The sequence below is a fragment of the Poecilia formosa genome, unplaced genomic scaffold (genome assembly GCF_000485575.1).
Source record: "Poecilia formosa unplaced genomic scaffold, Poecilia_formosa-5.1.2 Scaffold207, whole genome shotgun sequence".
NCBI classification, from domain to species: Eukaryota; Metazoa; Chordata; class Actinopteri; order Cyprinodontiformes; family Poeciliidae; genus Poecilia; species Poecilia formosa.
In genome coordinates, this window is record NW_006800146.1 from 1042043 (window position 1) to 1057490 (window position 15448).

A 15448-nucleotide genomic window follows, 5' to 3' on the forward strand; every position below is an offset into this window, starting at 1 on the left:
AACACTAATTGGTGAAGATGTTTTGTTTGCTGGATTTGTTTACAATCTAAGGTCTCTACAAAGTCTCAAACATCTTAGCTAAAGCTAACAGCTGGATCAAGAACCTCTAGATAAAACATTTAGCGCCTCCTTTGAAGCCACTTCTTCTTGTGTTCGGATAAGGAGGGCTACGACACCCGATGAGCGTGGCGCAATAACGATTTCAGCAGACGAGGGCCGTGCTGATGAAAGGCATCCTTTACCCTCGCACTGAGGCTGCTGAGAACCGTCGTCACCTGGCGGGGAGCCGAGCGAGCGAACCGCAGAATCCAACAGGGTTTTTACCTGTGATGTGATCCCCCGTTCTTACAACGCAGTCAGGAAAATCTCTATGTGATGTAGATTCGCAAGATTTCAGTTTTGCACAACTCACAGCAATCGTCAGTAAAGCGACATCTGGACATCTACTTCCACTCAGCAGTAATGTATTCCAACAAAAAAATGGGTTCTGTGCTTCATGGAAATATGTTCTGTGATATTATGGTCTTTCTGGCTTTTAAGTCAAATGTATTCTGTTACCAACCTGAGTGTCTGGAAAAAAATAACCCAACAAAACAAAACAAACAAACTAACAAAGAAAAAACAGACTGACAGATTTCAGGTAAGCTTCGTCCCAATAACTGGCACTGTTCAGAATTTGAGCAGATTTCAGTTTTCTGTGAAGCTTTAACCTGCCAACAACATTTAATATGGACAAAACGACGAATGAGCTTTAAAATGACCTTCCTGCCATGAGTGGTCATAAATTATTTACATAGGGGGCTGAGGAGACGTCGAGTCCCGTGTGAGAGAAAAGACGCTTTAAAACAGGGTTTTATTAATATTTTAAGACAAAGACAAAATGAGAAATTTAAACCTTTAGCATCTAATATATATATGCAAGTAGAATTGTTAGAATGATTATTAGCCCTCATCTTCCGTCTGTGATGAGGGCTAACATTTACAAATTGAGCATGTTTCATGACAGGCTGGAAGCATACATTGACAGCAGAGAAATTAAGTGTTTCTTTTAGCATTCTGTTTATGTATTGCAAGTCTTGCTCTCTCTCACCATCATGCAGCCTGAATTAAAACACGCAGCACTGTAATAGAAGAACTTTTTTGTATCACGCCAGGTTGTACAGAGTAACAACACACTTGTTGGCATCAAAAGTTTATAATTCTAACATGTTGTATCCAAAGCTTTTCTGTTAAATCATAGACTATAATGTGCCCAAGACACCAGTGTTTACAGCCATCGCTGCCATGATTTATTTATTTCTTTTAAGGTTTTGTTGGCTCGAGTTGTCTTTATTTGAAAGAAGTTTGACAGGAAAGAAGGTCGAACCTGCGACCACCAGCACGAGGACTAAGGCCTCAATATGTGGGTTGTGCTTTGCCCCTGAACCACCACAGCACCCAGCCATGATTTTTAATGGCTTATCATGTGAACAAACTTATTTACGTGGGATTTTAATTTCTTTTATTCAATGGAAACAACACAATTGCATAATTGTGTTTTTTCGACATTAGCAGAACATCCAAATCGTTTTATGCACTTTTGCAATGGAAACGCGGCTACTGACAATGAATATAGACGTTTCTTCATTGTTTAGCAACAACTTCCACCTCAAAGAGCGCCGTCGTCATCGGTATGATGTGTCGCTGCGTAATTGGAAAAACGTTGGGTTTTTGGATTTCGGATTAAAACCTTAGTCTGGTTCTGGTCACCGGTCATCCCTACCTGACAAACTCCATTACTTAACCCAATAAATTATTTTCTTGCCTCTCTTTTTTTTTGTTGAATTAATACCTCCTGTAGAAAAGTGGAAACTAAAAAGTGAGAGTGAGATAGCTCGGTAAGTCATTGTAGGATATGGGTGGGCGAGCAGAGCCAGGGGAGGAAGTGAAGTCAGAGAATCTGACGTGGGCGGTGAAGCGTTGGAGCTCTGGACAAAGGAGTGGGGAGCAAAGAAAAAAAAAAACTGCATCCTTCACCAAGAGGTGAACTCTCCCTGATCCAAGAAAAAAAATGAAGTCAAATAAAAAGAAAAAAAAAGAAAAAAAAGCAACAACCTTAGAGCAGCTTCTGCTTTTCTCCACCTCCAAACTTAAAGACCCTGGTGTGCCAGGATGAGCACTGCACACACGAATCCAAAGACAAAACCATTCATTCCCCTCTGGTCCCAGTTAGCCACTTCCTGTGTCTTCAAGACAAACAAATCTGAAAACAATAGGCAGCTAATTACGGCTGCAACCAATAACGGCATTCATTATCATTCAGTCTGCTAATTATTGGCCGTTTATTTTTCAGTTAGTCAGCTAATTGTTTTGGCAAGGAACAATTAGCCTTTCCTTAACAAAATCTGTTACTCAGACTGGAGCTCAGGAGGACGACTCATTTCAGTTAAACTAAAAAGAAACAAAGTAAAGTAGAAATGGTTGAAAGCTAGCAACAATTGAAAACTAATTACAGAGCTTTCCAACATTTTGTCATGTTACGACCACAAGCCTGCATGTGATTTTTTTTTTATTTATTTGGGGTTTTACATGACGGTCCAACATAGACAAAAAGCGGCGGCTTTTTTGTTGGTGGAAGGTCAAAAAGAAATAAATGAATTGGGTAAAAATACATGCCACTTTTCAAACTTTCATTTGTGATACAGAAGCTGAAAACAACGCAGTCCGTCGACAAAATCACGCAACGTACCCAGCCCTACCTCCTGGCCCAGGGATCCATCCAAAGCAGTATTCATGCATTCTTCATTATGATTGACAACTATGCCATTCCATGTAAGGCAACATGTTCAGTTGGAGCTCTTGATGAGCTCTTTAAGGCCGTTATGTGTTTGGTATGTCATACAGTGCTCCCTTAACCAACTTCTTCACCTTTCTCAAAACAATCGTTTACAACATGATAAATGTTGGAAAAACAAAGGAAACATCCAGAGTTGTTGAGTTGAGAGCAAGAATGCTTCATTAGTGTGACATATGTACAGTAACTTTTCATGAATATTGTTATGCTTATGACGTTACTAAAACGATGCAAGGTTTTATTGTTTGATGTCAACCATCTATGTTACATGCAAATGACACTACTCTCTTTGTGTCCCATATTGCTATCTTTGGTGAACATTGTTTTGAAGATGATTATGCTGACACTGTTACAGTAATTATGTCACTGGATCATAAAGTTGAATAAATATTGTCACTGTGAACTTATAACTTTGTGATTATTGTGATTGGTATGTTTTAAAAAAGCCATTTAATGCTAAGATTTAGCATCATATGATATAAGTGTAAAACACAATAAAGTGTAAATGTTTAAGTAAATTTAGTGTAAAATTAACGCCATAAAAATAACAGTATTACTCTGAAGAGTGTAAACAAACAATAGTGTTAAATAATTTGACTCACTGACTTGTTGTTTTTGACACTAAAATGAGTCAAATTAACTCTGGAAATTCGACACTGGCCATAGAGTACATTTTACATTATTTTCGAGTGGGACCAAATGTTATCTAAAACGGAGTTAAATTCAACTCTATAGGTGTTAAATTGACACTTCGTTTTTTACTGTGTATGCAGTATTTATTGTATTGTTCGTCATTTATCGTGATACATTTCTCATGCATTGGTATCATGATGAATTCAAATGCAGTTTACTGTTGAGATTGTTAGTTTTACTTTATTTTTTTCTCTCCACTGTTTGTTCAATAAAAGCATCAATAAATACCCAATAAATTTGAAAATATAGTCACCGTGTGCAGCTTAGTGATGCACTCGGTCACCACCAGTCACTTCTTTACGTGACCAGTGTCCTAAAGAAACGCATTACAAATAGGAATGTTTTTTCACCAAGAACATTATTTGTGTTCATGGGGCTCTGGATTGCTGTGACACAAGACCACAGAGTCATAGTTACCTAGAAAAATAAGTAATAAGTAGTTTTTAATAGTCACTTTTATCGTTGTAGCACCACAAAATATCACAATAAAACTTTTAAGCCCATATCGGCCAGCACATAGCAGGAATATTTCAAAACGTGACCCAGAGCCAAACAGAGCTGGACAGCTGCACACTGCAACACGAGGCCCAGACAGACAGACAGACGGACAGCAGGCGGACCACCAAGAAGAGCGCGAACAATGCCCATGTCGATGCCACAGATATTTTCCGCTCTGGGTTAGAGAACATAATGAGGCTGCAGTGCGACGGTGGACGTGCTCAGCTCCCCAGGACAACCCTGCCCTCGTCTTCTTCCTCCTCCTCCTCCTCCTCTTCCATCATCTGAGCCTCATTCAGACCTGGAGTTCATTATGAGGTGTAACGGAAACAATCACCAGCGATCAAAAATAATTTACAGGACAATGTTTCAGTCCAAATCCTGCCAAGCAAACGATGAGGAAGGCTGCTGTGGTTTCACTGAAGAAGGTGAATCCTTTATTTATGGGAAAGTAGTGGAGATGGGAACTCGTATTCAAGTGTTTCAGTCTCTCAAGCTCATATTTTAATGTAATCAAATCCAAAAGATATTTTTGATGTTTCATTTTAGAAAAAAGCAATAAAAATCTCTGCTAATGTCAGAATTCACATGCTGAGGCGTTTCAGCCAATTTGGGACTTTTTTTTTTAAATGTCTTTTTTAATCATATAGAAATGCATGAGACCGACGCTGTAATCAGGACGCTGGCCTGGCCTCCAGACGCACACACACGCAATTCCTGCAACATAATCCTCTGCTCCATTGTTTGCAAAGACCGCCAACATGGCCGGGATATAGTGACACAGAAAAATGCATTTGTACAGAAACTTAAAAATCCACCAGCATGATGTGTGAGGTGGGGGGGAAAAAAAAAAACACATTTCCATTGGATTGTTACAGCTGAAATTTTCTAAAAAAGCGATGTTTTATTCACACAAATCCGGAAATGAATAAGAAATACTCAGCTACGTTCGAAGTTATTCGGCTATAGAGGAAAAAACAAAACCTTGTTTTCACTAAATTTGAACTCATTTGGAGAAGCTGTAGCAAGTTTGTAAATTCCAGGATTTGCAAAAAAATAAAATTAAATTAAAAAAAATGCAAGATTAGATGCAGCAAACAATCAGTCAGAATCTGGGATCTGATTTTCAACTGATCGGCTCAGACTGATGAGCTGCAGGTCAAATACTGAAAATAAAAACATGAAATCCTGTAATTCCTTCCTCATGTGGGTCTTAACTAGAAACTTCCTCCCATTTTTCATCTAAAAACAGCACGTAGTGCGATGCATGTTTTCTGGGAATTTAATAATAATAAAGGTTAGCAACATACGCCTTGATGTATAAACTCTGATTTTCTATTTCTCTCCAACATGCAGCACATTTGGCTTTTATAAGTTTTTGTGCCTAGAATTAGAAAAAATAAAATAAAATTAGAGTTTGTCAAAATGGACATCAGTGGGTCAGACCCACACATAAAGCCAGACAAAAGACTTCTTGCCAGGAAAATAAACTAATTGGTGTATTTTTTTAAAAAAAATATATATGCATCTATATAAAAATATCATTTTTAAACAAGAAAAAAGTGCTTTCAAATTGATTCAAATCTTTTTGTGTGTTTTTGGAAACACACAAAAAGCTGAAAATACTATATTGGCAGTATTTTAGGCTTTTGGCTATTTGCAGCAACCTAAACTGAATGGACAAATAACAAAAAAACAGGCATTAAATTGCCATAATCGTTCTCTAATTTGACGGTTCTCCAGCCTGTCTCTGGGTAAAATCATTAGTGTGTGGAAAGCGGAAAGCCAGAAGGAAGTCCAATGTGTTTCCCCTCCTAATAATAACTCAGGAATGTCTGCAGCAGCACATTTACGTCCAGATAGAACTGGGTGAATTAAAGTCTGGCTTATTCCAGCAGACGCAATTATCAACAGCCTGATTTATTAAGCATAATTCAGATAAAGTTATTAACAATGGCATCATACTTTAATTCCCTGATTAGATCTTGTGAAATGAATTAGTCTCAGCCCAGAATAGACTCGGTGTTTTTAACTCATTTGAGTTTATCTCATCTACTACTGATAATCTGCAGTTATCATGACAGATTATGGGCAAATTAAAAGCATATTGGCTTGTTTAGAAGAATCAAACTAAACTCCAGATGTGCATAAAGACAGCGAGAAAAAAAAAGTATAGGCATTTTGTTTCCAGTGGCTTCCAGGTCACTTGTAACCAGGGACTGGTCCGCCAGGCTGGGCTGCCCTTCATCACCGCCTGGCCTCTCTCTTACCTTTTTGTGTCTGTCTTTGAAAGGTAACGCAGGCCACGGCATCTCCTGCAAAAAGTCCTGCCAGTGTTTCTGGTCCTGGTCGGACGACACGAAGACGACTTCCAGCTTGTCCTTATGCTCAGACGCCTTTTTGAAGCGGCTGTAAAACTCGCACAGGCTGCCGTTGAACTGCTTGCACGGGGCGTTCAGGCTGCACCCGAAGAAGAGCCCGACCAGGGAGAGTCTCGCGCCCAGAGACTGCACGTCCACCTCGGCTTTTTCGCTGTTCACGAGCCGCTCCCCGAGCAGACTCACCAGAAACTCCGACATCGCGGCTCGACACGGTCCGAGAACACGCAGCCACACGCAGGCACAACCGTAACCCCCCTCCCGCTCCCTCTTCAGCCGAGGCTGCTGCACATGTAACCGCGGCGTGTGTTCGGGGCGACACCCAGCACTTCCTTTCACCTCCACCGAGAGCCGAGAGGTTTGTGAGGGGAGCTCCGAGCCCCGGAGATAAGGAGAGAGGCGTTGCGGTTGTGTGGGCTTCGCCACGGCTCTGCTCGTCCCTCCGCTCTGAGCGCTGTGCAGGAATGCGCCTCGCTTAAATCTCCCTGACTGCAACGGAGATGACTCCCATTTAGCATGAAATCGCTCATTTACGCCAGTTGTTGCTAAATAAGAGTTCACTTCTCCTGCATGTCATATGAGGGTTTTAATGCAGTAATACCTCAAAATGAGGCCAAATTAGACTTTATTTTGTTTTTATGTTTTTATTCTCAACTCTCTTATTTTAATATTTCTACTTACGCGAATGTTCTGTTTCATCACAAACACACACGCACACACATATTTGTTACAGGAAATTACTGTATTGATATAAGTTTTATTTTATATATTCTGAGTGAATTTCATTGGATTTTTGTAAACCCTGAGCGACCCAGCAACTTCTAAAAGTCTGCTGCCACCTAGCGGTCATTACAAGAAAACAACATGTGAGGGTGCCTTCTTTATTCAGTCGATACTTTAGGACAGGGATGTCAAACTCCAGTCCTCAAGGGCCACTGTCCTGCAGTTTTTAGATGTGCCACAGGTACAAAACACTGGAATGAAATGGCTTAATTACCTCCTTCTTCTAGACACCTGTGCTTTTGGAGAACATCAAAAAAAGCCTTTTGCGGTGTGTTTCAGGGTCGGTCCGACACTTTTTGAGGCCTTAGCAGATTTTCATTTGGAGCCCCATTATACCAACATCTCAACACCAAATGCTTTATTGTTCCTAAGCTACTCTATGTAACATGTTTGCTATCACTAGCAAACTAACATGTTTGCTAGTGAACAGTAACATCTGTTTGTAATTAGCTTACATCATACCAGTGTTATTGCTAATGATTTTAATCCTACAGGAGTAGCAAACAATATATATTTGGATTTTGAAATACAGTGATATTTATGTGTTCCATATTATTTTAACTACTTGAAAGTAACATCAGCTGAACATCAGCTGATAAAACCCTAAATTTACAGTAAACAATTTCATGCTATATTTCCCCACGTGTGGCAGCAGGAGGAATAGATTGACCTGTTACTTGTGCCACACTGTAAAAATAATAAAAATGGTTTCCCATGTGTAATAACATTTAGTTTGTGAACATTTAGTTTGTGTTATTCAATTTTATTTTAAATATATATTTGTTTTATTTTATGTGATGGTCTATCATATAGAAATCTCAATAAAACACAGTGTGGTTTGTGGTTGCAAAATGACAAATGAAAAAGTCTGGAGATGAGGTGGATGAATATTTGTGAAGATCCAAACGGAGACAAGAATCCTTAGAAACAACTGAACATCTCACGACTACTGCAGAAGCCCTTTACATGTTCTTTACACATCAAGTTTTGGAGGAGGCAGATGAAACTTTCTGGTGACCTCTGAAGGAACAGTTGACAAGAGGAAGACGTAACAAATTGCAAATAATGCACCGTTTTTAACTATTCAACATCAAATATTTATTTTTAAGTTCAATTGCAAGGCAATGGAAAAAAATTATCACAATATAAAAATCTCTAGTTGCTTTTTGAATCAACAATTAGTGTGTGTATGTGTATTTATACACAGTACTTTATTTACTGATTGCACAGCATAATCAAAGAAGAAATGGATCCTTCAAAATAAAGAGTCGGGGAGCTGCATGTGACAGACTTGTTGATTTTGTAAAAATGGAGCTATCGATGCCGCTGCACCAATTTATATTGAGATCAGAATTGGGTGATTATTAAGTGCTTGAATGAAGCAGTGTAAACTGTTGATTAGTGAAGAAATGTTGGCTCTTTATGAGCTGGGGACCATTCAGTCTTCAGTGAACATCATTTTCACCAGATCTGGCTTGAAGCACTCTTCCTCCACCAGCTTCTGAGGCTGCAGCACAAAGATCACAGTTAGCTTGTAGCACTGCCCTGATGGCAGATTGTATTTTTTTTAAATTTATTTAAGAGAGCCTTTTTAACAACATTTGGTTTTTCAAAACATCTCTGTCAACTTTCACATCCAGACTCTAAGTAGTCATTACTGTAGATTCAAACATTAAACGATGAACTACTTACTGTGCCGTATCGCAGCAGAGTGGGAACTCCAGTCAACTTCAGGGTCTTCTTGAAGTCGTTGTTTGGATCCTTCCAACTAAAGCACAAGGTAGACATTACTGCAGCAAACCTGTTTCTTCAGTATTCAAAAAACAAACAGGAATATCAGCTCTATAGGTTTAAAATAAAAAAAAAATAAATAAAAAATGCAATTTGGGGAGGGAATGTATTATTCATTCAATTTTATTTTAAAAAGTGCTTTTAACTTAAGATAAACAGCTCAGCACTGACCAAGCTGGATCTATCACAAGTCACAGACTATGAACTTGAACAGACATTGTTTAAATGTATGAAAAAAACAAATTTTTACAATTGAAACGTCATAAAGATAAACCCTCATCAAGTAAATCGAAATTGATTGATGACTTGTTTTTTTTCTCACTATAACATAATTTAAATACTATATGTTTTCTGTTTAATACCCAGTGTCCTTTTGACATACTACAGTCAGTAATTCTGCTGGTCAATAACGAATATTTCATCAATATTCCTCTTAAAAAGAAGAAGAAAGAAACTTACTATGGCCTATCTCCAACTTGACAATAAATGAAGACTGAGCCCTCAGGAAGATGAGTCAGCTCCCCCCTTACAATTGGCTCAGCTGAAAAATAAAAGCCAAGAATTTTTTTCTTTTATGCAAAATAAAAATAAATAATACAAATCTAAATATTTTAGAGCAACAAATGACAAACATTATGCAGCCAGTCTCGCACAATGACATAAGCTATATTTAAGTTACCTTTCACACAATCTGGACACCAGCTCTTTCCCTCGGCGTCTTTATTGCCTGAAAAATACGCGAAGATATCCTTCCCTTTTCTCTCAGACACCGCCTTACAGAACTCCTCGTATCCGTGCACGTTCACTACTTCATAACCGGCCATGCTTTCGATTGAGAAGATGTGAAATCTGACTGTAACTTTCAGTCTGAGATGCTACAAACAGCTACGTTGGAACGCTGAAGTTGCAACAAAATAAAAAAAATCAGAAGTTGAAGGACTACTTCCGGGTTGAGCAGCGGTTCTTAAAGTGATCGAGCACGAGAGTTCGCCCATGTACAGCGGGCTGTTTTAACATAAAATCGGCTTCACTACACTTACTTTTTTGTAAAATCTGAAATTGCTTCATGACTAGGTGTGTTAGTTAATTAAGAGGTCTCTAATTATATTTTGACTTGACAAAATATCTATTTGAGATATTTCGAATTACAATTACATTCTAACTGGTAGAAATGACATCAAATTACCATAAAGTTGTAGGAAGATATCTACAATAAATTGCTGACTATCTGAAAGATATATTTCAGATATTAGCAAGAAATTCTCATTAGCCTTGAAGTAAGTTTTATTTATATATGTGCCTTTTTATTCTGACTAGTTATATTTCCAGTTAAAGATGTCTTATGGTACTCATTATTCATTATATCTTACATGTATTTTAAGATATCAGGTAATTAGATTAAATAAATCCAAATTAAATCGCAAATATCTTGAAAGCAAATAACTACAGGACAAAACTTATAAATATTTTTGACATTCCTTATAAAGTTCCAAAAATATCTCAAATTGAATTAGCTACTGTGAAAATTTTTATTCTCGATGCCTTTGAGACATATTGAAAAAAATATACTCATCAACATGTTCTTTAGAATATCTTAAATTATTATTCATACTTGTCAAAATGTAATAGTAGATATCTTCAGTTACCATTCGGGATAGTGAAATTGCATTTTTAGATATCTAGAATGTAATTACGGGCAGGCAGACGAAGTCGATTTTATGTTAAAACGGCCTGCCATAATATTTCGCCCGTCGCGTCGTCTTTGCTTTATTTAATGTTTTTTAAAATAATTGTTAATATATGTATCATACTTTTTACATGTTCTTATGTAACAAAAACACAATTTTATTTATTTATTTATTTATTTATTTATTTATTTGCTTACGATATTGTTATTTTAAAAAAAAAGGAAAAAAGAAAGAAAGAAAGAACTACTTCCGCTTGTTGTTGTCATGGCGCCGTTTCAAACTGTTGTCCAGACTTCACGGGATTTTAAAACCTTATTCACAGTGTATGTTTTAGTTTGGTATTCTTCCCGTCGGTATATTCTTTAATTCCAGACTTAAACAGCTGGCTATAAACGACGACAAAATGGTGGAATCGTCAGTTTTGGGGTTAACCTGAAGTAAACGAGGTGCATAGAAAGGTTGTGTTAGGTTGCTCGTGCTAATAGGTATTAGCATTAGCTTTAAATTATTATTTACAGTTGTTACCAGTGTTTTTATGACGTCTGTCGCTGCAATGCCGGCAAAGTTACCAGGACTTCAAAACCAGGAAAGAAACTGGGTTTATGTAGACTCAGCCCGAAACAGCAACAATTCAACAACTAGGACGTCCCAAACAAAGGTAAACAAATGTTTAAGTTTTCAAGTTATTTAGCTCAGCTTTCGTATTTCACTAAAGCTAATAAATAAATTATGCCACCAATAACTTTTAGAGATGCTTAATAATGTAGAACTGCATATAGTTCTATGCAAGGCATGTACATATAGCCTATTATGGAAGCATGTCAAACAGCTAAGCTAAACAGAAAAGAAGTTTAAGTTTGCTTATAGCTCACCTTCATTTGGTCTCTTGCGAAATAACAAAGCAATTTCGCTTCTTTTACAGACACCGAAGACATTTGTGAAAAACTAGTTTGACATAAAATGTATCTCTGGGATTTTCATTTCTTTGATAGTTGTTGTTTAATGAAGCCATTCCCGTGAGTGTGGTCAACCGTGCCACTCGTGTAGGCCCTCCAGCTCCCATTGTGATAGAGAGACTGCTTCCACGTCTGGAGATGCGTGAGAGTACGGACAGCCTGCGCAGCTCCCGCAGCTCCCGCAGCTTCACCGTGCTTTCCGAGGAGAGGCTGCAGGCTGCTGTCAAATTGGCCAAGCGAGACCTAAGGCGAAGGCACCTCGGGTCACTTGCAAAGACCTCACCGAAACATTTGCAGGACGCCTCTGTCTTTGAAACAAGTGATGTGGAGCTGCTTCAGGTAAACTAGCCTCAACTAAAAAAAAAAAAAAAAAAGTTTCCAAATAGTTATTCGAACAAAGACTGAAATAACTATTTTCTTGTCTCTGTAGGAGCTAGTAGCGGCTCCAGGCAAGCAAGAATCTAACATAGCCACGTCAAAGGAAAAGAAGGCTCCGATCGGTGCTAAACAGCGACCATCCAAGAAAAATCCTTCTTCTTTAATGCCCGGTGTTGGCCAGTCTCCTCCAACAAGAGACCCCGGTATAAGGCAGATGAAAGGAGGCAAACAGGGACATTTAAGCAACGAGATCCGCAAACTGCAGAATGAGCTGGAAACGTACATTAGGAAAGTGGAGGAGCTAGCTAATCGAGGTAATTTTTGCAGACAGTGAGAGCTGTCTTTAAACTGATTCTGAACTAACAGTTATCATTAACCTGTTGTTTTTTTTTCTGACGATTAATCGGGAAAAAACTGGCACACGCTGCACAATTTTGAATAAAGCGTCTTTTTTATACTGTATTATTATTATTATTGTTTATTTGATTGACTACCTCCATCAAAGACAAACCAGATCAGTGCTTTTTAAAAATGGACCCAGTTAGGAAAGTCACCTCCACATTCAGTGATTTCTTTTGTTTTTTTTTTACTGTATGTTGATCATGATCAGGCCTTTCTGCAGGTGAACAACTGGAGGAGTCTTTGGACCCGGAGGAGCAAATCAAGCTGGAGATACGCAGGCAGAAACAAGCCGCGCGCTCAGCTCGCATCATTTATGTTCTGCAACGACAGGTATTTATATTTTAGATAACAGGTAATGTGATAAAGTGTGTTTTATGTGCCTTCAGCTGCAAATACTGTTCTTTCAGGTGAAAGAGATACAAGATGATATTGAAAAACTCAAAAGAGAGAAAATGTGGGAGACAAAAAAGGTAGGTGATTTTTTTTTTATGATAGAGTGTTAGAGCCAGGCTGGGAATAAAAATAATTAAATCATTGGGGGAAAAAAGTCATACGACTGCAAGTCAGAATAATACGAGAGTAAAGTTATGATACCAGAATAAAGTCACAGCAAAATCAGAAAAAAGTCAGTAAGACAATACATTTAAAATAGTGCCAGAATAAAGTTATATTACAAGAAAAAAGTCACATCACAATAAAGTAAACTAACTTTTTCCTGTAATTGTATGACTTTCATGTGGTGTTTTTGTGTTTTTATTTCTAATTTATGACTTTTATTGCCATAATATTTTAGTTTCATTCTCATAATAAAAGAAAAATGTCTTAGTCTAGCCCTGATACTCATGAACGTACAATTATAATATTTTCAAAGTAATTTCAACAGTGATTGAGATTTTTATCCCCTTGACAAGTCCATAATGAGCAGCTGGAACATAAAACAATATTCACTTTGTAGTTTTTATCCGCATGTAGTTTATAACTACATCATTTTAAATAATTGAAAGTGATAAAACTTGAAGGAACTTGTGTTTTTATTTTCACTCCTTTGTCCCTAGTAAACAAAAGTGTATAACCGACAATTCTGGAAGCACACGTCCAAGTCTCATTCTGCTAAAGTACCAGACTACACTCTGCTGCTTTAGTTGTTCAGCGAGCTTTCCTCTTCCTGTTTCAGTCGGTGGCGGTCGGCAGGCTGGCGGCCGCCCACCGGGGCGCTCTCAGGGCCCTGCAGGTCGTCATCCACCAGCTCTCAGATCGACCTCACAGCAAGGTGCCCCCTCATTACAAAGAGCTGGGCCAGCTGATCCGGCAGCTGTCTCTGTGCTCGGCTAAGGTGGAAGTGGACCAGGGGTCGGCTGTACCTGAGACGGTCCTGGATATTCTGCAGAAACTGGAGGTGAGGAACGAATGTTGTTGTTTTATGTTACAGCTGCTCATTATGGACTTGTTTCCACAATCTCAATTAGTGTTGAAATTACTTTCAAAATAGGGGGGGGAATAATAATTGTAGATTCGTGAACAAGAAATAATAACATGAATTAAATCTTTAGCTGTTATGACAGCAGAGATTTAAAGTGAATATAGCTCCTGATGAAAAGCTTTGTTTATTACATCACAACTACAGTGTATGCTGACATGGAGGACCAAATCTGACATAATAAAAAAGTAAATATACGAATGGCCCAGTGAATAAATCAATACACTTAAAATGTACCAATTACTTTAAAAACTTAGAACTTTAAATCATGTTTTAGAATTGAACTGACATTCATTGTTCGTGTTTTTTCCAGTCTTGTTCCAACAAATTATATTTGCACATAATTTCCAATTTGACTGCTTTTAAAAATATATATTTTTGTTTTTTCTTTTACTTGTTTTTCTTATTTTCCCACATATTATTTAATTTCCCTGTTGGGATCAATAACGAATTAGATTTGATTAACTTATTTTATTTCCATGTGTTGTTTTTACATTTTCCTATCTCCTCTTTTCACTTGACTGTAATTTCTGCCTCATTATGCAAATGAGGAGTGGTGGCATCAACTTCTGCCTATTGATTTATAAACGTTACACTGATTGACTCCAATCAGCGTGTTCCTGAAACACTCAAAAGCTGAATCGGTATAATAGCACTTTGCACCAATCTGACGGCAGAATAACATAAATAACATTATTAAAAGCAACACATGTCTCTGTTGTTGAGCTCACATGCCTAATTAATCAACAATTAAAATGAAATACATTTTAATTGTATTAAAATGTATTTTAATACAGTTAATTAACTGTAATTAATTGCGATTAATTACAGTTAATTAACTGTTCATTACGCTCAAATGTCTCACAAACAACAAGAAATGTTAATTGTTTGTGCTTTACTATTTATGTGTTGACAGAGCTTCTGATGTGAAAATGTGTGAAGACTAGATTAAAAATTGTAATCTAGTCGCAAAAACAGATGCAAACTTCACACAGTGTCGGTTTAATTTAAATATTAATTTTATAATAATTAGTTTTAGAAGTTGAGACAATACATAGAAGTTTATTGCTAAAATATATAGAAGTTGAGAGTTATTTGAATATCTTCATCTTCCTAAAACAATGGCTTAAGTCTTTTTTTTTTGGCCAAAAGTAATTTTGGCTAAAAAAACAACAACCTCTCTCTTGGCAAAAAAAATGATTTAGGCAAAAAAAAAAAAAAAAAACATTGGTAAAAACATGACATAAGCCGTTTTTTAGGAAGGTGATGATACAGTACAAGGGTTGGTTATTTAGTTTTTTTTTTGTTCTTTTTTATGGTGTTTAATCCGGTCCCTAAGCCTCTCTGCCCGACTCCCTTCAGATTTTAGACTCGGCCCTCAGCAAACATGAGACGCTGGAGAAGCTGCAGGCCCAGACCCGTCCTCCACGCAGGAGGTCTCCTCACCGCAGCGCGTCCCCCACCACCGGGCCCCACAGTCTCAGCATACTAGCTGCTCTGGGCCCTCACAGACCTGCAAATCCTAAAGGATCTGTTCGTTATGGTAAACATGTTTTTTTTTTTTTTGTTGG

General features: G+C 37.7%; 3 protein-coding genes across 6 annotated transcripts in view; 1 reads left to right on the forward strand and 2 right to left on the reverse strand.

The window, feature by feature from the left end:
• nxn (nucleoredoxin) overlaps positions 1-6986 on the reverse strand; it is a 74378-nt gene extending 67392 nt beyond the window's left edge. The window contains exon 1 of the mRNA XM_007567373.2: positions 6295-6986. Coding sequence (XP_007567435.1) covers positions 6295-6603 — 309 coding nt within the window. The 5' untranslated portion in view covers positions 6604-6986. The remainder of the gene's footprint in view (positions 1-6294) is intronic.
• Positions 6987-8258: 1272 nt separating this feature from the next.
• txndc17 (thioredoxin domain containing 17) lies at positions 8259-9911 on the reverse strand. Its single transcript, XM_007567375.2, has 4 exons — positions 9656-9911; positions 9436-9517; positions 8878-8953; positions 8259-8692 (listed from the first exon to the last, which is right to left on the reverse strand). The coding sequence occupies exons 1-4, from the start codon at positions 9798-9800 to the stop codon at positions 8624-8626; spliced, it is 372 nt and encodes a 123-aa protein (XP_007567437.1). The 5' UTR covers positions 9801-9911; the 3' UTR covers positions 8259-8623.
• A 992-nt stretch (positions 9912-10903) lies between these two features.
• kiaa0753 (KIAA0753 ortholog) overlaps positions 10904-15448 on the forward strand; it is a 25381-nt gene continuing 20836 nt past the window's right edge. For 3 of the 4 annotated variants that reach the window (XM_016679310.1, XM_016679311.1, XM_016679314.1), the window contains exons 1-7: positions 10904-11322; positions 11657-11959; positions 12051-12312; positions 12609-12730; positions 12808-12870; positions 13575-13796; positions 15240-15420. In XM_016679310.1, the coding sequence (XP_016534796.1) occupies positions 11200-11322; positions 11657-11959; positions 12051-12312; positions 12609-12730; positions 12808-12870; positions 13575-13796; positions 15240-15420 (1276 nt within the window). In that variant the 5' untranslated portion in view covers positions 10904-11199. The remainder of the gene's footprint in view (positions 11323-11656; positions 11960-12050; positions 12313-12608; positions 12731-12807; positions 12871-13574; positions 13797-15239; positions 15421-15448) is intronic. The other variant, XM_016679312.1, reaches the window with a different exon arrangement.

Coding starts and splice junctions, on each gene's coding strand:
- txndc17 (XM_007567375.2), bottom strand. CDS start 9,800: ATGGCCGGTTATGAAGTAGTGAACGTGCACGGATACGAGGAGTTCTGT. Junction 9,518..9,655: donor GTGTCCAGATTGTGTGAAAG/GTAACTTAAATA, acceptor TTTATTTTTCAG/CTGAGCCAATTGTAAGGGGG. Junction 8,693..8,877: donor CTCTGCTGCGATACGGCACA/GTAAGTAGTTCA, acceptor TTTGTGCTGCAG/CCTCAGAAGCTGGTGGAGGA.